The sequence below is a fragment of the Schistocerca cancellata genome, chromosome 5, assembly GCF_023864275.1.
Source record: "Schistocerca cancellata isolate TAMUIC-IGC-003103 chromosome 5, iqSchCanc2.1, whole genome shotgun sequence".
Classification (NCBI taxonomy): domain Eukaryota; kingdom Metazoa; phylum Arthropoda; class Insecta; order Orthoptera; family Acrididae; genus Schistocerca; species Schistocerca cancellata.
Window position 1 is genome coordinate 30,180,906 of NC_064630.1, and position 22,780 is coordinate 30,203,685.

General features: G+C 41.7%; 1 protein-coding gene across 1 annotated transcript in view; it reads right to left on the reverse strand.

Moving 5' to 3' along the window:
* Positions 1-22,780, reverse strand: part of LOC126188344 (dynein intermediate chain 3, ciliary-like) — a 215,530-nt gene that overhangs the window by 137,468 nt on the left and 55,282 nt on the right. The window contains exon 3 of the mRNA XM_049929942.1: positions 7,611-7,869. Coding sequence (XP_049785899.1) covers positions 7,611-7,869 — 259 coding nt within the window. The remainder of the gene's footprint in view (positions 1-7,610; positions 7,870-22,780) is intronic.

Here is a 22,780-nt window from a genome sequence, read left to right on the forward strand (position 1 = left end):
GGCAAGGAAATCACAAAGAAGTTAAGGAGCTAGATAAATTGCATCATCTGGACAGACCAGAGGGTGTGCTAACAGAAATTTCAATTTTGAAAAGAAGATTGCTGGAAACCTTACAGTGGGAACTCATCCACAGTCCAACTGATTCACTGGAAGAATTTCTCAACTTTACTGAAAACATGGAAAGGTCTCTATGTTATAATGGAACAGACAGAAAAAGGTAGGAATCAGATCAGGGAAATTATAGTAATAACAATTCTGATGGGTATAGTGGTAATAAGCAGAGGGATAAGAGGAGGGAACTCAGTAGTCAGGATGGGGACTGGAGAAGTATGCAGCAGGGAGAAAATATAAATTTTGGAGAAAGAAGGGATAATTTTGTGCCAAGAAGAGATAATGACAGGCAACAGGTTAGGCACGAGAAGCTACCAGATGCAAATTTTTAGAGAAGACAGTCAGGAAACTACGCTGGGCTTCACGTAAGTTCCGCAAGAGAGCTTTTAATTATGCAGTGAATAGGGGGGATTATAAATGCAATAATTGGAATTGGAGCAATCGCTGTAACAAATGGAATAAAAGTGGTGCAAGGACTGACAACTTGCTTTAAATGTCCAGAACTGTAAAATTGTGTCCTTCACAAAATGAGAAACTGTAGTATCCCATGACTATAATATCAATAAGTAACTGTTGGAATCAGCCAACTCATAGAAATACCTGGATGTAACACTTTGTAGGGATATGAAAGGGAATGATCACATAGGTTCTGTCATGGGTAAAGCAGTTGCTAGACTTCAGTTTATTGGTAGAATAGTGGGGAAGTGCACTCAGTCTACAAAAGAGATTACTTATAAATCACTTGTGCGACCAGTTCTGCTCTCAAGTGTACTCGAGTGTATGAGACCCATACAGACAGGACAAACAGTGGATATTGAACAATTACAGAGAAGAGTAGCATGAATGGTCACAGGTTTATTTGATCCATGGGAGTGTGACACAGAGATACTGAAGGAAGTGAACTGGAAGACTCTTGGAGATAAATGTAAACTATTAAAAAAAAAAAAGTCTATTAACAAAGTTTCAAGAACTGGCTTTAAATGATGACTCTAGGAATATACTAGAACCCCCAATGTATCACTCACATAGGGATCATGAGAATAAGATAGGAATAATTACTGCACGCACAGATCCGTTCAAACAATCATTCGTCCTGCACTCCATATGCGAACAGAATGGGAAGGAACCATAATAACAGGTACAATGGGATATATGCTCTGCCATGCACCTCATAGGTGTTTGCAAAGATTAGATGTAGATGTAGATAAAACCAAGTTCAGAGGTGATCAATATAATTTTCATATTGGAGGAATGTTTGATAGAAATTATAATTTATTTAGCATGTGGTTAGTATCACATCACACAAAAAACTTTCTCCCTTTGGCAGTATATGATGACAATGGAAATTCCTGGAAGGAATAATATGTAAAATGAAGAAAAGGCAACCAGTCACCTATAGCTGACCGATGTAAGTTGCATAGAAGCATGCAAAAGATAAGATTATTTCCACTAGCTTTTGAGATCTAGCAAAAATACACACATTCACAGACACAACGCCACTGACACCAAAACATAAACACCTGTGGTTGTGATGAGGACAACTGTTAATTGTCAATTATTGAGAGCAGTTGCCTGTCAGGTGGAGGTGGGAAGGAGATAGGGAAGGACGCATAAGGTGAGGAGGGGGTAGCTGTACAGCATGCGGCATGTCTTTCCACATATGAATTAGAGGCTGCACAACATGATGGAAGTAGTTCAGAGGGTGGTGTATATAAGAGGCAGATAAAGGGAAGGTGAAGGAAGGGGAGGAAAGGATAGGAAGGTGGAGCTGAAGGGGAAGGCAAGGAAGGATGAGAAAAAGGGAGAGGGTTGGGAAAAGGTGGGAGAGGGAGAGGAAGAGGGACAGGGAGAGGGAGAGGGAGAGGGGGAGGGAGAGGGGGAGGGAGAGGGGGAGGGAGAGGGGGAGGGAGAGGGGGAGGGGGAGGGGGAGAGGGGAGGAGGTGAGAGACAGTGAGAGGGAGAGAGAATGTCTGCATGGGAGGAGGAAGAGTGGTGAGAGAAGGTCGTAAACGAGCTGAACAGGGACAGAATGGTGTGGGGAGAAGAGAAGGGAAAAGGTGAGGTGAGGGAGTGGGAAACAGGTTATCAGATGTTCAGGCCAGGGTGATGGTGAGAGTGCAGGATATGCTGAATAGACAATTCCCACCAGTGTAGTTCAGAGAATACAGTGCTAGGAGGGAGTATGCAAATGACCTGCATAGTGAAGAAGCTATTGAAATTGTTATTGTATAGTGCCATGCAGCATGTTTGAGAACAGGATGGTCAAGTTTGCTGTTTGCCACAGTTTCGCAGTGGATGTTCACATGAGTAGACAATTGGTTACTTGTCATGGAATGCCACAGTATAGTGAACAGTAATTGCAGCATAGCTAACAAAAATGGTTGCATTCATGCAGGGACCTCCTTTTCACAGTGTAGAAAGTAGAAAATGCCAGCGACTGGACTGCAGTTGTAGGCGGTGGGCAACGTATAGGACAGGTTTTGCACCTGGTTCAGCCAGAAGGGAATGACTCAAGGGATGCAGAATTAGGTCAGACTGGAACGGGGATGGACAAGGTTGGGTGGGTGGCAGAATACTACTTTCGGTGAAGTGGGTAGAATTTTGGTTAGGAACCCCTCATGTCAGTGCATGACAAGAGGTAGCCGAAGCCATGGTGAAGGATGTGGTTGAGCTTCAAGAGCAGTGTGATACTGAGTGATAAGAGGAATGGTGGTCCATGGCTTGTTAACAGATTTACTAGAGACAGTGGAGGAGATGGCATGATCCATTTATGGATACAGTTTCTGGGAAGGTTATAGGTGTATACTGACAACTACTGCTTTCCACTGCAGGTGCAGCATACATGGTAACAAAGAGACTGTCTGACATGAAACTGGTGACAGCTGTGAAAGTCACTGGTGCATCTGATATGAATGTTGTTGTTGTTGTCTTCAGTCCTGAGACTGGTTTGATGCAGCTCTCCATCCTACTCTATCCTGTGCAAGCTTCTTCATCTCCCAGTACTTACTGCAACCTACATCCTTCTGAATCTGCTTAGTGTATTCATCTCTTGGTCTCCCTCTATGATTTTTACCCTCCATGCTGCCCTCCAACGCTAAATTTGTGATCCCTTGATGCCTCAGAACATGTTCTACCAACCGGTCCCTTCTTCTTGTCAAGTTGTGCCACAAACTCCTCTTCTCCCCGATTCTATTCAATACCTCCTCATTAGTTATGTGATCTACCCATCTAATCTTCAGCATTCTTCTGTAGCACCACATTTCAAAAGCTTCTATTCTCTTCTTGTCCAAACTAGTTATCATCCATGTTTCACTTCCATACATGGCTACACTCCATACAAATACTTTCAGAAACAACTTCCTGACACTTAAATCTATACTCAATGTTAACAAATTTCTCTTCTTCAGAAACGCTTTCCTTGCCATTGCCAGTCAATATTTTATATCCTCTCTACTTCAACCATCATCATTTATTTTGCTCCCCAAATAGCAAAACTCCTTTACTACTTTAAGTGTCTCATTTCCTAATCTAATTCCCTCAGCATCACCCGACTTAATTTGACTACATTCCATTATCCTCGTTTTGCTTTTGTTGATGTTCATCTTATATCCTCCTTTCAAGACACTGTCCATTCCGTTCAACTGCTCTTCCAAGTCCTTTGCTGTCTCTGACAGAATTACGATGTCACTGGTGAACCTCAACGTTTTTATTTCTTCTCCATGGACTTTAATACCTACTCCGAATTTTTCTTTTGTTTCCTTTACTGCTTGCTCAATATACAGATTGAATAACATCGGGGACAGGCTACAACCCTGTCTCACTCCCTTCCCAACTGCTGCTTCCCTTTCATGCCCCTCAACTCTTATAACTGCTATCTGGTTTCTGTACAAATTGTAAATAGCCTTTCGCTCCCTGTATTTTACCCCTGCCACCTTTAGAATTTGAAAGAGAGTATTCCAGTCAACATTGTCAAAAGCTTTCTCTAAGTCTACAAATGCTAGAAATGTAGGTTTGCTTTTCCTTAATCTATTTTCTAAGATAAGTCATAGGGTCAGTATTGCCTCACATGATCCAACATTTCTCCAGAATCCAAACTGATCTTCCCCGAGGTCAGCTTCTACCAGTTTTTCCATTCGTCTGTAAAGAATTCGCGTTAGTATTTTGCAGCTGTGACTTATTAAACTGATAGCTCGGTAATTTTCACATCTGTCAACACCTGCTTTCTTTGGGATTGGAATTATTATATTCTTCTTGAAGTCTGAGGGTATTTCACCTGTCTCATACATCTTGTTCACCTGATGATAGAGTTTTGTCGGTACTGGCTCTCCCAAGGCCGTCAGTAGTTCCAATGGAATGTTGTCTACTCCAGGGGCCTTGTTTCGACTCAGGTCTTTCAGTGCTCTGTCAAACTCTTCATGCAGTATCATATCTCCCATTTCATCTTCATCTACATCCTCTTCCATTTCCGTAATATTGTCCTCGAGTACATCGCCCTTGTACAGACCCTCTATATACTCCTTCCACCTTTCTGTTTTCCCTTCTTTGCTTAGAACTGGGTTTGCATCTGAGCTCTTGATATTCATACAAGTGGCTCTCTTTTCTCCAAAGGTCTCTTTAATTTTCCTGTAGGCAGTATCTATCTTACCCCTAGTGAGATAAGCCTCTACATCCTTACATGAATAGACGTATTTATGGAGCCATCTGAGAGGTGGAGATTGACATCTAAGAAGTTGGCTCATTGAGTTGAGAAGGACTAGGTGAAGCAGATTTGGGAGTAGATGTTGAGGTTATGGAAGAAAGAGCAAAGGCTGTCCCTGCTATGAGTTCAGATCACAAAAATGTCATCAACTAGACAAGGGTTTTACATGTTGACTGGGTAGAAAGAATTCCTCCAGATCGCCCATAAATAAACTGGCACAGGATGGTGCCAGGCAATATCTGTGGCAGTACCATGGATTTGTTTATCAATTTGGCCCTCGAAGGTGAAATAATTCTGGGTCGGGATGTCAGCTAAGAGGATTAGGAAACAAGTGATGAGTCTGGTATCAGAAAGACATTGGGAAGGTGCATGGCTGCAAGGCTATGAGCATGTGAGATGTTGGTGTATAAGAACAGTGACCAACAAGAAGTCAGGTGGAAAGGCAGTGAGGGAAGTGAGCAATGTCTTGAATGTAAGACAGGAGGTTATGAACAATAGTATAAAGGTGTTGGTCAACAAAGGCAGAGGTTCATTCTGTGGGACCACTGTACCCAGCCACAAGGGGATGACCAGTAGGGAGACCTGTGGGGTTGGGTTTGTGGAGCTTGGGAAGTGGACTCATGTCATGAACTCCATCTGTTATGTGGTTCCATAAATATGGCTAGTCATATCAAGTATGCACCAACAGTACTCTCACTTTGACAGCTGTTACAAGTCCCAAGTCAAAAAGTCTCTTCCTTAGAGCCTCACCACATAAGGACACCACAACTGCAGTGGAAAGAAGGAGCTGTTGAAATACATGTATAACCTTACCATAGTCTTTATTGACAGGCAGTATTCTATCCAGTTCACCCATAAACAAATCTGCCATGCCATCTCCTCTCCTGACACTAGTAAACCTGTTAACTAGCCACAAACCAGCATTCCTCTAATCACCCAGTATCACACTGGGTTTGAAAAGGCTTAACCACATCCTTCATCAGAGCTTTGGCTACTGCCCTGAGGTGAGGGATATCCTAGTCAAAATCCTACCCAATTCACCCAATATATCTTTGTTCATCCCTATTCTAATCCTGCTTGGGACTTATTGGGTTTATTACTCATCCTACACACACAGTGTGAGTTAAAAATAAGAATTGGTTTGGGATAGATACAGCCCTAACTGAAAATGTGGCTTGTTGACATCATAAGATCGAGCCATACATGCCAGCTTTACACCCAGTAGATAAGATAGCTAAATAATCTACAGTAAATTGTGATCTTACAGTCAAATAAATTAAGCACAGGTACAGTATGTGAATTAATTAATAATAATACATTGCAGTTATGAGCAATGATCAGAAATGATAAAATTGGACCATATTTGAAAATTTATGTAGCTGGTAGCACTAGTTTAAAGTTGCACAAGACTGATAATTTATTCCAAAATAAAGCAATGTTATGCAGAAATGGTTGGCCTATGAATATATGTACTTAAACAGGTTATAAAATAATAAATATAATTGTTAGTTCAAAATTTACAAGTCCTACTTGTAGCTGAATTTGACTGAGCATAAGCCTGCATCTCCATTGCCCACAACAGAAGTCTTACAAAACTTTCCTGTCACATGAGGTATATTATGAAGTCCTATGTCCTTCTATAGCATGATATCAAAGTAAAACTTTGCTACCACTTCCTCTGACGGCCCCTACAAAACTGTTCTTCTCAGTACTCTGTTGTGCCCAAGAGCCATTCCGCTTCCCAGCATTCTCCAGCAACCTATCACTCCTGCCAATGAGCACTTGAGATATTCCGACCGAAAGCATTAGATGATCTAGAGAATTTTTAGGAACAAAATGTTGTGGTCCACTGTCAAATTAAACTAAAAACATAACACAGTCGTGTAAATGTGCATAGACAGGAGATGGACAGAAATTTGCATCAATACAATGCAATTTACACATTCACCTCCTTACTTTGCAAAGTTTTCACCTGTATAAAACTTATATTTCATAACTATCAAGTGTATAACAATCCTTCGCCATGTGGGATTAGCCGAGAGGTCTAAGGCGCTGCAGTCATGGGCTGTGCGGCTGGTCCTGGTGAAGGTTCGAGTCCTCCCTCGGGCATGGGTGTGTGTGTGTGTTTGTCCTTAGGATAATTTAGGTTAAGTAGTGTGTAAGCTTAGGGACTGATGACCTTAGAAGTTAAGTCCCATAAGATTTCACACACATTTGAACATTTGAACAATCCTTCAGAGGTCGGAAGAGTGCAAGCAATTTACGTCATAAGAAAATTTTGACCAAAAGAATCAAGCTGATTTGAGGTAGCTCGTATCTTTTTGGTAAGGCTCAATAGAGTAGAAATTTGTGTTATTACTTACATTTAGCAAAAATAGGGTATATATAAAACACACTGATAACATTGCCTATGCAGGGACAATACATTACTGATGTCAGAGACCAAAGTTGTGCAGCTCTGAAGTGGAATATCTGTGGGACTGGAGATGAAAAACAGTCTGGTTTTGGCCTTCGTATGGTGCAGACGTCTTGTATGTGTTCTGTTCTAACAAAGTATTATCTGTTCATCATCACATCAGCTGACTCATTGGTACGTCCGACTATGTCCATACAGGAGACCTACCACACCTTCATAGTAATGTCTTCCCCAGAATCTTTTTCTAAATTATTTTTTACACAAGCTATTAAGAATTCTGGGAGCAGATACTGCTTGCCAGTCTTATTTACAAATGTAGCTACTAATTTCCAGCAAATAATTCTGAAATAATGTTTATAGACTCATCAATTTTATAACACTCACCAACATCCCAGATGTATGATGTTGTATCTGTGTTTTTAAGCAGTGCTCCAAAACTCATATTGCAGTGTGATACAGCCATCAATGATCCTTCTGGTGCCCAAGAAATGTGGTTGATTGGTCTTTCAGGACGTGAGCAGTCCCTGAAAACACTAACTTTCCGAGCAGTTGCCATCTTGTCAAGTGACTGGAACTCGATACCTCCATAGTAGTCATCATAAATGTTGACAGTGTTATTTTGCAGTATATAATGCTCCATTGGCTGAAATATTATAGATAAAATGTCTTTACAAATATACAAGTTCTAATCAGACCTTTACAGCAATCAAGTTTCACTATGATTAATGACTTGAACAAGTTACATTACAAGGTTATTGTATTGCAAAAATCAATTTATATGAGGACAGTTTGGAAAGTAACTTATCCCATATAATAGTGGAATAGTTAAAGGACATTTATAATAAAATTATGAAATTTGCACCATTTGATTTTTTTAAAAATAATAACCATTCAGATTTAAGAGTTTATCATTTCATCCCCCCCATGAACCATGGACCTTGCCGTTGGTGGGGAGGCTTGCGTGCCTCAGCGATACAGATGGCCGTACCGTAGGTGCAACCACAACGGAGGGGTATCTGTTGAGAGGCCAGACAAACATGTGGTTCCTGAAGAGGGGCAGCAGCCTTTTCAGTAGTTGCAGGGGCAACAGTCTAGATGATTGACTGATCTGGCCTTGTAACATTAACCAAATCGGCCTTGCTGTGCTGGTACTGTGAACGGCTGAAAGCAAGGGGAAACTACAGCTGTAATTTTTCCCGAGGACATGCAGCTCTACTGTATGATTAAATGATAATGGCGTCCTCTTGGGTAAAATATTCCGGAGGTAAAATAGTCCCCCATTTGGATCTCCGGGCGGGGACTACTCAAGAGGATGTCGTTATCAGGAGAAAGAAAACTGGCGTTCTACGGATCAGAATGTCAGATCACTTAATCGGGCAGGTAGGTTAGAAAATTTAAAAAGGGAGATGGATAGGTTAAAGTTAGATATAGTGGGAATTAGTGAAGTTCGGAGGCAGGAGGAACAAGACTTTTGGTCAGGTGATTACAGGGTTATAAATACAAAATCAAATAGGGGCAATGCAGGAGTAGGTTTAATAATGAATAAAAAAATAGGAGTGCGGGTTAGCTACTACAAACAGCATAGTGAACACATTATTGTGGCCAAGATAGACACAAAGCCCATGCCTACTACAGTAGTACAAGTTTATATGCCAACTAGCTCTGCAGATGATGAAGAAATAGATGAAATGTATGACGAGATAAAAGAAATTATTCAGGTAGTGAAGGGAGACGAAAATTTAATAGTGATAGGTGACTGGAATTCGTCAGTAGGAAAAGGGAGAGAAGGAAACATAGTAGGTGAATATGGATTGGGGGGAAGAAATGAAAGAGGAAGCCGCCTTGTAGAATTTTGCACAGAGCATAACTTAATCATAGCTAACACTTGGTTCAAGAATCATGAAAGGAGGCTGTATACATGGAAGAAGCCTGGAGATACTGACAGGTTTCAGATAGATTATATAATGGTAAGACAGAGATTTAGGAACCAGGTTTTAAATTGTAAGACATTTCCTGGGGCAGATGTAGATTCTGACCACAATCTATTGGTTATGAACTGCAGATTGAAACTGAAGAAACTGCAAAAAGGTGGGAATTTAAGGAGATGGGACCTGGATAAACTGAAAGAACCAGAGGTTGTACAGAGTTTCAGGGAGAGCATTAGGGAACAATTGACAGGAATGGGGGAAAGAAATACAGTAGAAGAAGAATGGGTAGCTCTGAGGGATGAAGTGGTGAAGGCAGCAGACGATCAAGTAGGTAAAAAGACGCGGGCTAATAGAAATCCTTGGGTAACAGAAGAAATATTGAATTTAATTGATGAAAGGAGAAAATATAAAAATGCAGTAAATGAAGCAGGCAAAAAGGAATACAAACGTCTCAAAAATGTAATCGACAGGAAGTGCAAAATGGCTAAGCAGGGATGGTTAGAGGACAAATGTAAGGATGTAGAGGCTTGTCTCACTAGGGGTAAGATAGATACTGTCTACAGGAAAATTAAAGAGACCTTTGGAGAGAAGAGAACCACTTGTATGAATATCAAGAGCTCAGATGGCAACCCAGTTCTAAGCAAAGAAGGGAAAGCAGAAAGGTGGAAGGAGTATATAGAGGGTTTATACAATGGCGATGTACTTGAGGACAATATTATGGAAATGAAAGAGGATGTAGATGAAGATGAAATGGGAGATAAGATACTGCGTGAAGAGTTTGACAGAGCACTGAAAGACCTGAGTCAAAACAAGGCCCCGGGAGTAGACAACATTCCATTAGAACTACTGATGGCCTCAGGAGAGCCAGTCATGACAAAACTCTACCATCTGGTGAGCACGATGTATGAGACAGGCGAATACCCTCAGACTTTATGAAGAATATAATAATTCCAATCCCAAAGAAAGCAGGTGTTGACAGATGTGAAAGTTACCGAACTATCAGTTTAATAAGTCACAGCTGCAAAATACTAACGCGAATTCTTTACAGACGAATGGAAAAACTAGTAGAAGCCGACCTTGGGGAAGATCAGTTTGGATTCCGTAGAAATGTTGGAACACGTGAGGCAATACTGACCTTACGACTTATCTTGGAAGAAAGATTAAGAAAAGGCAAACCTACGTTTCTAGCATTTGTAGACTTAGAGAAAGCTTTTGACAATGTTGACTGGAATACTCTCTTTCAAATTCTGAAGGTGGCAGGGGTAAAATACAGGGAGCGAAAGGCTATTTACAATTTGTACAGAAACCAGATGGCAGTTATAAGAGTCGAGGGGCATGAAAGGGAAGCAGTGGTTGGGAAAGGAGTGAGACAGGGTTGTAGCCTCTCCCCGATGTTATTCAATCTGTATATTGAGCAAGCAGTAAAGGAAACAAAAGAAAAATTTGGAGTAGGTATTAAAATTCATGGAGAAGAAGTAAAAACTTTGAGGTTCGCCGATGACATTGTAATTCTGTCAGAGACAGCAAAGGACTTGGAAGAGCAGTTGAACGGAATGGACAGTGTCTTGAAAGGAGGATATAAGATGAACATCAACAAAAGCAAAACGAGGATAATGGAATGTAGTCAAATTAAGTCGGGTGATGCTGAGGGAATTAGATTAGGAAATGAGACACTTAAAGTAGTAAAGGAGTTTTGCTATTTAGGGAGTAAAATAACCGATGATGGTCGAAGTAGAGAGGATATAAAATGTAGACTGGCAATGGCAAGGAAAGCGTTTCTCAAGAAGAGAAATTTGTTAACATCGAATATAGATTTAGGTGTCAGGAAGTCGTTTCTGAAAGTATTTGTATGGAGTGTAGCCATGTATGGAAGTGAGACATGGATGATAACTAGTTTGGACAATAAGAGAATAGAAGCTTTCAAAATGTGGTGCTACAGAAGAATGCTGAAGATAAGGTGGGTAGATCACGTAACTAATGAGGAGGTATTGAATATGATTGGGGAGAAGAGAAGTTTGTGGCACAACTTGACCAGAAGATGGGATCGGTTGGTAGGACATGTTCTGAGGCATCGAGGGATCACAAATTTAGCATTGGAGGGCAGCGTGGAGGGTAAAAATCGTAGAGGGAGACCAAGAGATCAATACACTAAGCAGATTCAGAAGGATGTAGGTTGCAGTAGGTACTGGGAGATGAAGAAGCTTGCACAGGATAGAGTAGCATGGAAAGCTGCATCAAACCAGTCTCAGGACTGAAGACCACAACAACAACAACATCATTTCTATTAACTAACTGACAATTTCCAACTGTAATGAAATTCTGCCACCTGAGATTGGTGCCATTCTGCAACAACATTGGGGTTTTTCATTGAAGACAAAGTATTGGAAGGCAATTCACAGTCTCATGTGCATGAAGACATGGAAATCAGTAACAGCCAAGTTCAGCTGAATAGTAGCTCTTAAAAACGTACCACATTTGAAAACATTATGATTGTTGTGTCACTTCAAATGGTATGGTTCTGGTCATACCCTATACTGTTTGGATTTGGATACAGGTGATTTCTGCCTCTTTATACACATGAAAAAGACACTTGGGTCCAAACAGTTTGACTTCAATCATGCACTACAAGACGATATTACAGGCCTGCTGCAATTCCAGGCAGCCAACACACAGCATGGCCATTGTAACCACACATTATCGGTCCAGAATTAATACTGAAAGAGAGAAAACTGTAAAATAAGCAATAGTCAAACACTGTATCAAAGAGTGCAGTCTACAGGCTTCAAGTGATAACAGGGAGATGGTAATATGTGACTGCACATGCGTGTTTAACTACAGAACTCTGTCAGATGGCATGCCCATTGTACTCTTCACTTGTGCTCCCTTGACAGCCACCGTATCTGAGACTCCATATTGACACTGTGGCTTAAAGGGGAATTTGAATCACTGTAGATACAAAAAAGAAGGAAGGAAGAAAGAACAGGTTTAACATCACGACAACAATGATTTCAGATATAGGATCTCTCCATCTGTTAATCAGCACAAAGGGCCAAATGAACCAGGCTTGTGCCTGGCCCACTGAAGAAGATGGGAGAGAGGCACTGGCATTCCTATCACCGAATCATCCCACAGCATCACTGCACTGTGATCACACCGTTCCAGGACAACCGACACGGATCTTTGCATTGGCCACTCATACACCCAGTTGAGGTGCTTGTGCCAATTGGGGCAGTGGGGGTGGGTGAGGGGGTGAGAGTGGCTCCACTTCCAGGGATACCTCACTGCTTTTTGGGTTGATCTCTGGTGCTATATTCACTTTGCGAGAGGTGTTGTGTAGGTGTGGGTGGTAGTGGTGTGGTGGTGGTGGTGGTGGTGGAGGTGGTGGTGGTGGGGAGGAGGGGGGGGGATGCCAGAAGTGACGTAAGAGGTAAATATTTCGACCTCCACTGGCTCCCAGTGCTGGATACTGTCAAAGCCACTAGATTGCCATAAGTAGGGGCAGGAGTGACGATCAATCTGACGGCAGGAGGCAATCTGGGGTGTGAGCTTGTTATGGGTGTGGTTGTGCTTGCACTTCCCCCTAGTTGGCTGCAGAAGAAGGACAGGGGGGAGGGGGTTCGGGTAATGCAGACTACCATAGCCAGAGCTGGTTTTTATGCCAGACTATCTGTTCATGGGGGTGGACTGATAAGTGGCAAGGAAGCTGTTAAGTGCATCCTCGGAAATGGCCATCATCATAAATTTGTGCATCTACATTTTAAATACTCTGACCAGCTACTCCACCTCTTAGTTTGACACTGGATGGAATGTGGCAGTGATCAGATTCTTGATACCACGGCACTGACAGAACAACGGAAACACAGATAATGCAAAATGAGGGCCATTGTCAGAGACAGTTGTGGTGGACACTCCCTCTAAGGCAAAGATAGTGTAAATACACAGGCAGTAACCAACACCATTGTTCTAGCCATTCTTATGACATATACAGGAATTTAAGGAAGGCATCAACAACAAGCAGTTACACTGGTCCCCAGAATGGTCTGGCAAAATCAATGAGAACTCTTTGCACAAAGGCTCAGGTGGGACAAAGGGTTAAAACACAGTCTTAGAGCCAACTGATTGTCAGCACAGACATGGCAGTTGTGGACAGTGTGTTCAATGGTAGCATTCACCATGCACCAATAAATGTGGGACCTTGCTAATGACTTCATCATACACGTACTCCAATATGTGGTTGAGCCGTGTCAGATTGTATCAATTTCTCTTCCAGGTGGCTTCCTCTGCTTGGCTTCTCCTCTGGTTGTCTGGTGGCACTGCAACCATGCTGCAAACCAGTGGGACAAATTTTCACTGCACGTGAGTCTCATTTGGACAGTGCTGGGAGGAAGTTGTGGCTCTGAACTGAAGTGGTCAAAGAGTTGTATAGCCGATTGTGCAGGATGAGACCAAAAGCTCCATTCGGGGAGAGGCTGATGGCTATTGGTTTCCCATCGAAAGTGTGTTGCTCCCACCACCCATTGTGTTGCCGTCCATTGAAGTGACCTCCTAGTAACAAGCTGTCAGTTGCCAATTCACTTGCAACCCTTTCTCTTACCTGGGATTTCATCGGGAATGACCATTGGTTGGTTGGTCGGTTGTCTCAGCAGATGATGTGTACTTGGTCTTTTGGCTGCTTCTGGCTTCTGTATGCCCCTGATTACTTGCAATTAATACCTGTTGCTACACAGTGACTGGTTTTAGTATTGTTTGAGTTGCTTGTGGTATTGTTTTTTGGTATATCTAAGAAGGGATCCAACTAGTAGGAGTACTACTGGGATAGACAGGGCAATTATTGTGTTGAATTGTTAAACTCTTTTTTTTTTAATTATGTTTTAGAATTTGACTGGCCATCCAATGGGGTGTCTGTTAGCACTAGCCACACAGGGAGATGGCTGTCATGTAGCAGACAGTGTGTACTGTCGATGAATGCCTCATATTGGTAACCTGTATCTGCATCTAGTGAAATTTAAATTATATACATACAGTATATATATAATTTCAGAGTTCTGGGGGCAAATAACAGTTTCATTGTAGTTATCTTTGATTATTTCTTGGGCTCAAGTACTATAATATAATTTGGCTTAAGAACTATAATATAATTTAAGTGTTTAAAAAGAAAATGGGACAAATTTGCAGAAGGTTCAAATGGTGAATTATTCTTGTGTTTTACATGGTCTAAACTGATATAACGCTAATATCAGATTGTCAGTTTTGCAGGTTGGGCTAGTTAGCCATATTGTATGCTGATACAGTTCCTGGTTGTTTGACTGGCCAACAAATTGTTCCAGTGTGCCTCACCAACTGACCAACTTGATGATGGGTGAGGAAGCAAGCACAGTTCTGGGCAAAGGCTGGTACTAGGACCTTAATGGGACCACTATTCTATGTCAAATTGTGGTTGTGGGTCGTCAGTCACTTGAGTTAAGTATTTATGCCTACTGCGATGCTCTGTTCTGAGGATCTTCTTAATTTTCTGTTCCTCATTAAATTTGCCCTTACCTGCCTTCCCCCCTGGAAACAAGCCTCAAAATTGTGCAAATAGGAAGGTGTCAAGCCATCGGACAGTTACTAAATTTCACCAAGTTAAACTCTTTGCTTTTTAATTAACATTTAAGCCTCTACAGGCCTGCTTGCTGTCACTGTTTCTACATTTGTTGTATTCCTGGTAGCCACCACAGTGGTCTAGTTGTTTTGAAGCAGGGCATTTACTCTCTTAAATTGTTTCGGAAGAACTGTAAAATATCTTGATCTATTTCTGTTAATGTGTTTTATTTAGGTTCTTTTAAAAGAGAATATTTGTAAGCCTTCTGGGGCTCTGTACTGATTTTGACCTTCTTGTAGCATTTAATATAAGCTTAAGTTATGGTGGCAACCAATAGGTGGTGGTGTTACTGGGGTAGCAGAGAGGTCGCACACACCCTTGGACAGCCCAATTCATATTTCTTCTGATCTGATTGGTGAGGTAGGTGCAGTGCTTTCTACTTGTTCTAGTGCTCTCAGAGAGCTTAGTCGCAATATTTGGTTTCTTGAAGTCGCAAGCAGAGAGCAAGAGTTCAGACTCAATTCCGATTTGAGGCTCCTCCCTCTTAATAAGGGGCACGATGACACTGTTAGCCAATTGTCTACACGCTTCAAGGGCCTACAAGTAACCACTAGTGCAATGAGTTTAGAAGGAGAGGCAAGTGGCACAGAGAGATGTGGCACCACCCAGGACTCATCAGGTGAAGTAGACCAGGATACTGATGCTTACCTTCCCAACAGATCAGCTGTGGAATCATTTGCTAGTTGCCTAACCCAATTATGCATTTATTTTGGGGTGTTTCTGATCTAGCCATTGACCAACTGTCCCAGTTTGAAAAGCTGTTAAGGATAATTGTTTTGAGATTCATGCTGATGCATTGCACATTCCCCACTAAGTTAAATTGCATTTATTATATCCTTTGACCCAAGGTTTGCTAAGTAGTTTACTTTCAGAGATACTTAGGGATCAGGGCACTCTGGGAGATCTGAGTCATGTGATACAATTAAAGGTATCACCCCACATCCTTAATGAATTAGAGTATGACCATTATTGACAGGTACAAGGGCCTACTGAAACTTTGCTCGAATACATAGAATATGTGTGCACGGCAGTTGCCAAATTGCAGAAGACGGTCACAGAACACAGCACTGGGCAGGGCACAAGACTGGAAGGTCAGTCAAGGGCTGCATTTGCCCAGAAGCTCACTACATTTTCTGAATTAAACAAACTGTTGTCTTCCAAGGACTCTTTTGATATTCGTAGATGAGTAGCACAACCAGCAAAAGGGTTAGAGTGCAAGTTCCAAGTCCAAGGCATTAGTTACCATTTAAAACTTCTGGTCATAAAGCATGTTTCTGGTGCAGAAAAGGAGATCATCTGTTGCGTGATTGTCCGGTCGAGCATGGCTCAAGACCTAATAGATGGTGCCAAATGCACCGAAGTGAGACTGGTCAGTGCAAACCTCCTAGCCAATGTGCTCTAGTCTGAGACATTAACAGTTGTTCCTTGCCATGTGTTTGTACTCAACTTAACCAGGAACCATTCTGTGGCCTATTAGACTTAGGCAAATCAATTTCTTTGTTATGTTAACATTGGTATTTGGAACATGATAGGTTATGTAGAATGCCACCACTGTGTCAAACTATTTAGTGATGTCGGGCAGTTAATGGACTAGTGTTGCCTCTGACAGATGAGGTGTGGGGAAACAACCCATTTTTGATTTTTCATGGCCAATAAACTGGCCATTGCTAAGAATTTGTCTGTTCCCTTACTCCTCGGTTGTGACTTTATTCAGCAAACTGGGTTGGTGCTTGATTTTGCCAGTAAGACCTTTTTCTTTAAGTTTCATCCTTTGGGAAAAATAGCCCTTTGTTCTTGTCATAACAGTGGCAACATCAAACTACTTAACTCATGCCAATCTGAGTTTGTCGTTAATCATCTTGAGCAAAGTCACACTCACCAGCTGTTGAAGATCTTGGGAGACTATCCTGATGTCCTCACTAACCATTTAGGCATAACAGACAAAAATTAGTGTAAAATTCATTTATTGGATGATGTCCCTGAGCAGCAAGCTCCGTATCGTTTGTCACTCCCCAAAATGAGGACATTGCAGCAGAAAGTGAACCAAATGTTGAAGTAAGGAGTTATCTGGCCATCCAAGTCACCTCATGCATTGCCTATTTTTCTTCTTCCCAAGGGACAAGGCAAAGATTTTACGCTGGAGGATGATTATAGGGCCCTTAACCAAAAGGTTATCCTTTAATCTGGGGCATTGCTTGGTTTACATAACTGTTTCACGTAGTTCTTTGGAGCCAGCTAATTTACTGTGCTTGATCTTAACCAACCCTATTATCAGATACCACTTACTGAGGATTCTAGGCAAATGACTGCATTTTGTACCAGCTGGAACCTGTGTGAGTTCAATCAAATTCCTTTAGACTTATCTATTGGGGAACTAGTCTTGTCTTGTCTGTTGGACCACGTGTTGTGCGATCTCAAGTTTAGCTGCGTGTATAACTACCTCAGTGACATTCTCATCTATAGTAGTTCTCTTGACCAGCATCTGTGTCATATTCAGGGGATGTTACCATGGCTTTGGGGAGCTGGGTTAATGGTTAACCCTCTTAGGGCACCCTAGCTAGATGTAAGATCTCCTTCCTGGGGAATATTGTTTCAGAGGATGGGTTCAGGACTGACCAAGAGCGGACCTCCACCTTGTGATGACTCCCGCCCCCATGAATAAAAAGGGAATATGTTGTTTTATTGGCGTTCACTGTGCATTCTCCATGGCCACACTCTGCCACTGGATCATCACATTGTGTTCCATAATTCGTCACTCCACACAGTAATTTTTCCACTGTTCAATCGTCCAATGTTTACACTCCTTAAACCAAGCGAGGCGACATTTGGCATAAACCAGCGTGATGTGTGGCTTACGAGCAGCCGCTCAACCACGAAATCCAAGTTTTCTCACCTCCTGCTTAGTGGATCCTGATGCAGTTCAAAATTCTTATGTGATGGTCTGGATAGGTGCCTGCCTATTACACATTACGACCCTCTTCAACTGTAGGTGGTCTCTCATGATGATGACTACTGAGGTCACTGATATGAAGTACCTGACAGTAGGTGGCAGCACAATGCACTTAACATGAAAAACATATGTTTTTGGGGGTGTCCAGATACTTTTGATCACGTAGTGTATGTAAAATCGGAAAACCTAATCACAACTCTCCCAAGGACCCCCTCCAGTTGGAGAGAGAACAACACCCTATGAACAAGTTATTCATCGATTACATGCGCCCCCTTCCCCATACTAAGGCAGGGAACTATTACATCTTGGTTGTCGTGGCTGGTTTTTCCCCATTCAGCTGACTTATTCCTAGTAGGGGAGTTACAGCCACATTTACTACCTACTATCTTTCTAAGATGTTTTCTGTATTTGGTCTGCCCTGAGCCTTAGTCAGTGACAATGCCCCAGCCTTTGTTTCAAAATAATTTAAGCTCTTTTTTTTCCAGAATGACATTAGACATATTACGACAACTTCCTACTATCCCCCAGCCTCGTTTGCTGCGAGAGTAAACAGGACCCTTAAGGCCACTCTCATTGACTATCATACTAAGACCCATACCAAGTGTGATGCCTCACTCCAATGGATCAACCTTGCCTTAATTCTGCCCAACATGAGGCTATGAAGGCCACTCCCACTTTGCTAATGCTTCCTTACCCACTCAATTCCCCTTGCAGAACATTAACGACCTTTTGCTGCAAAAGATTACCCCAGAGGTTATTCAACTGAACTGGGACAGGGCTAGGCGAAATATCCAATTGGCTCACCACCAATAAGCCAAGCATTATAATTAGGGAGGCAGCCCACTCATGTGAAAGTTGGGGATCAAATTTTCGTTCATAATTCTGCTCTGTGGATGGTAGCGATGCCGGTATTTCTAGGAAGCTTGTGCCACATTTTCTGGGGCCTTAGTTCCTCCAATTGCTGGGTCTTGTTAAGCTTTTAGTCCATAATCTAGCTAACTGTAGGGCCTCCCGAGAACGCATTATTCAGATTAAACAGGCCGGGTAAAGCCTCTCTGTTCTCTCACTCCCCTGACAAGAATAAGCTGGGGTGGGGGTGGGGGGGGGGGGGGCAGGATTATCGTTCCAGTGGGGGAGGTTACGCCGTGTTGACTCATATCGATTTTTCTTCTGGGTGACTTCCTCTACTCGGTTTCTCCTCTGGTCGTTCGGTGGCACTACCGCCAAGCCGCAACTGGTTGGCCAAATTTCTGTGGCATGTGAGTCTCATTTGGACAGCACTGGGAGGATGTTGGAGCTCTGAGCTGAAATGGTCTGGGTGACAGATGGCCAATTGTGTGAGATGTGACCAAAGGCTCCGTTCCGCAACAGGCTGATGGCTATAGGTTTTCTATCGAAAGTGTGTTGCCAGCAGTGACCATTGTCCATCAAAGTGATCTCCTGGTAACAAGCTCTCAGTTGCCAATACACTTGCAATCCTTACTCTTGCCTGGAATTTCATAGGAAATGACCATTGGTCGGTCGGTCATCTCAGCGGATGACGTATAATGGGTCTTTTGGCCACTTCTGGGTTGTGAGTGTCCCTCATTACTTGATAATCATACCTGTTGCTGCTCAGTGACTGGTTTTAGTATTGGTTTGCATTGCTTGTGGTATTGCTTTTTGGTAGATCTGTGAAGGAATCCAACTAATAGGAGTCTTTCTGTTGACTTGTTAAACTCTTCTTTTTAATTTTGTTTTAGAATTATATTGACCACCCAGTGGGGTGTTCGTTAGCCCTAGCTGCACAGGGAGATGGCTGTCATGTAGCGAACACCGTGGACAGTTGATGAATGCCTTATATTGGTGAGGTGCAGTATTTGTATCTAGTGAAATTTTTGAATGAGCAGTCAATCTTAATGCTATGTGAGTTCTGGTACTGGATTTGTGGAGGCAGCTTGTTGTAAATAATAGTATCATTGCAGTTATCTTTTATTATTGTTGAGCTTAAGCATTATAATCTTAGTTAAGTGTTTGTCTTTTTCTTGTGTTTTACATGGTTACTGTCTAAGTTGATCTAACAAGGATACCAAGTTGACAGTTTTTCAGGCTGGGTTAGTTAGCCACATTGTATGCTGATCCAGTTCCTGGTTCTTCGACTGGCGAACAAATTGTTTTGGTGTGCCTCACCAGCCAGCCAACTTGATGACGTGAGAGGAAGTGGGTGCATTCTGGGCAGAGGCTGGTACTAGGACCTCTTTGGAACTGCTATTCTGTGCTGAACTGCGGTTGTGGGTCATCGGTCACTTAAGTACTTATGCTTACTGTGATGCTCTGTCATAAATATATTTCTAATTGTAGTCAATTACCAAACATTTAAGCCCATACAGGCCTGCTTGCTGTCACTGTTCTTACATTTTTTGTATTCCTGGCAGCCACCTCTGTAGCCTAAATGTTTTGAAGGTGGACATTTACTCTCTTAAACTGTTTTGAAAGAAATGTAAAATGTCTTGATCTATTTCCATCAAAGTGTTTTCTTTAACTTTTTTAAATGTAATATTTCTAAGCCTTCTGGGGCTCTTTACTGATTTTGACTTTGTTTCAATACTTAGAATTGTTTGTCACCTGCTAGTAAATTTCATTTGGTAGTTTTCAGCTGACATTTCTTACTGTTTCTTGTTAAATATTTCAGTAAAATTTTTTATCACTGTTTTAATTTCGTTGAGTGTTGCAGTGGTCACCTGAATTTTTGGATTTAGCTAAGAAACTGTGTGAAGTTTTGGTGATATTGGCATTAGTTGTGGTTTAGTAGCATTAATAAAAGTTGTCACTTTCTTAGCAGAGAGAGAATTTCGAAAGAGAGAAGCCTCTTGTAGATGTAGGTGTAGGAGACATATAGCAGTCCTCAGCAATTAGTAAGTCTATGTTAGTTGCAAATTCTAACAGAAAGAAGAATGTTCTGATGCAAGGTAGTTTGCACGGTAGAGGTGTGGGTCAGCAGTTGCGGAAGTGTTGGGGCGTGAGTACCAGGTCACCAGCATTGTGAAGCCTAGTTCAGGGTTGGCTCAGGTGACCGACAGCATAGGGGAATTATGTAGGAATTTTACGAAAGAGGATCAGGTAGTGATTGTGCGTGGAGCAGGAATAGTCTTGACAGAGATGGGGAATATGATGTAGGTGGTGACCTAAGATAGCTACTCAAACTGGTGGCACTAATGTGCACTTTATGCAACTGTTTCACCATCATGATTGGCCTCTTCTTACTGCTGCTATTAGGTGTGTTAAAATGGGGCTGAAGAAGGCACTGATGGTGGAGGGCATGGCTCACATTGCAGTGGTGTCACTGGAGTCTGTCAATAGGTCAGGTTTCACTAGGCATGGCCTGCACCTCAATAGGTATGGGATGGGGAGGCTGGCAAAGCTTACAGGTGACAGTGTAGTGGGTGGTGGTGGGATCACTCATGGAAAAATTCATGTAGTAGTTGGTGTTAGAGCTGCACCTTTTTTAGACTGAAGTCAGCTGATAGGTGTACCTGCTTAAAGGAAGTCCCTCTAATAAAGGAATAACCTTCAGAGAAGGCCAGGCATCCAAGTAGAGAAGGAATTAGCATATTTCATCAAAATTTAAGAGATTTTAGAGATAAAGTTAGTGAACTGCTCACAGATGATGACTCTGAAATTATTGGTATATCAGAGCCCCAGATAACAATTTGACAGTTCAGAGGCTTCCTTTACCAGGCTACAGATTAGCCAGCTATTTTCAAAGGAATTCTTTGTAGAGTGGGGGGTGGCCATGTACGTAAAAAACAGTTTGAGTCTGTAGACATATCATGGCACTGCACTGAACAGGTATTTGAATATTGTGCAGGAGCAGTTGAATTTAGAGAAACTAAACTTCTAATCGTTGTTGTTTATAGGTCCCCTAACTCTGATTTCAGAGAACTTCTGCTCAAGCTAGAGAGGGGTTTTGATTCACTTTGTAGGAAGTACCATAAATTGGTTATGTGGTGACTTCAATATTAATTTTGTATGTGATTGTTCAAGAAAAAGGATGTTGGTAGATCTCCTTAACTCATATGATCTGATGCAGACTATGTTTCTTCCCAATCAGGGCACAGGTGAACAGTAGCACAGCCATAAACAATACTTTTATTCATTCTTGATTGCCAGATGGGCATTATGTTAGTAAAAGGGTGAATGAACTTTCAGACAATGATGCATAAATTTTAACACTAAAAGGCTTTTGTACTCAAATAAATGTTATACATAATTGCAAACTATGTAGGGAAGCTAATCCAATGGCAATAGAGAGTTTTTTAAACCTCGTCAAGGAACAACAGTGGCAGGATGTTTATAGAGCCGATAACATAGATATAATGCTTTCCTTAACACATTTGTCATGCTCTTTGAGAGCTGCTTTCCATTAGAACATTCTACACAGGGTACTAGCATTAAAAGGCATCCTGGGTTGCTGATTAGTGGGATAAGGGTATCATGTAGAACAAAGTGGAAATTATATGAAAATGTTAGAAGAAGTCACAATCAAGCTATAGCAGCCCATTACAAACAGTACTGTAAGGTGCTTAAAATGTTATTAGGATGGCAAAGAGTATGTGGCACACAAATAGAATAGCTAATTCACTGGATAAAATTAAAACCATATGGTCAGCTTTGAAGGAAGTGTCTGGTCAACAGCACAAGGGTGACGATATAAAATCAGTTCATAGTAAAAATATTTCTGTTACTAATACATCAGATATATGTAGAGTATTTAACAACCATTTTCTGAGCATTGCTGGTGAATTAAATAAAAACTTAGTTTCCACAGGAAACATATAACACTCTTGCAAATGCCTTTTCAAGACTGATGTCTGAAATACTCCTCTGTGATACTGACAAGGGGGAGATTCAGTCAATAATTAAATCACTGAAGACTAAGGACTCTCATGGTTATGGTGTAGTGTTTAGCAGAATACTAAAGTACTGTGCTGCACATGTTAGCCCTGTATTTAGCCATATTTGTAATTTTTCCTTCAGGAATGGTCAGTTTCCTGAA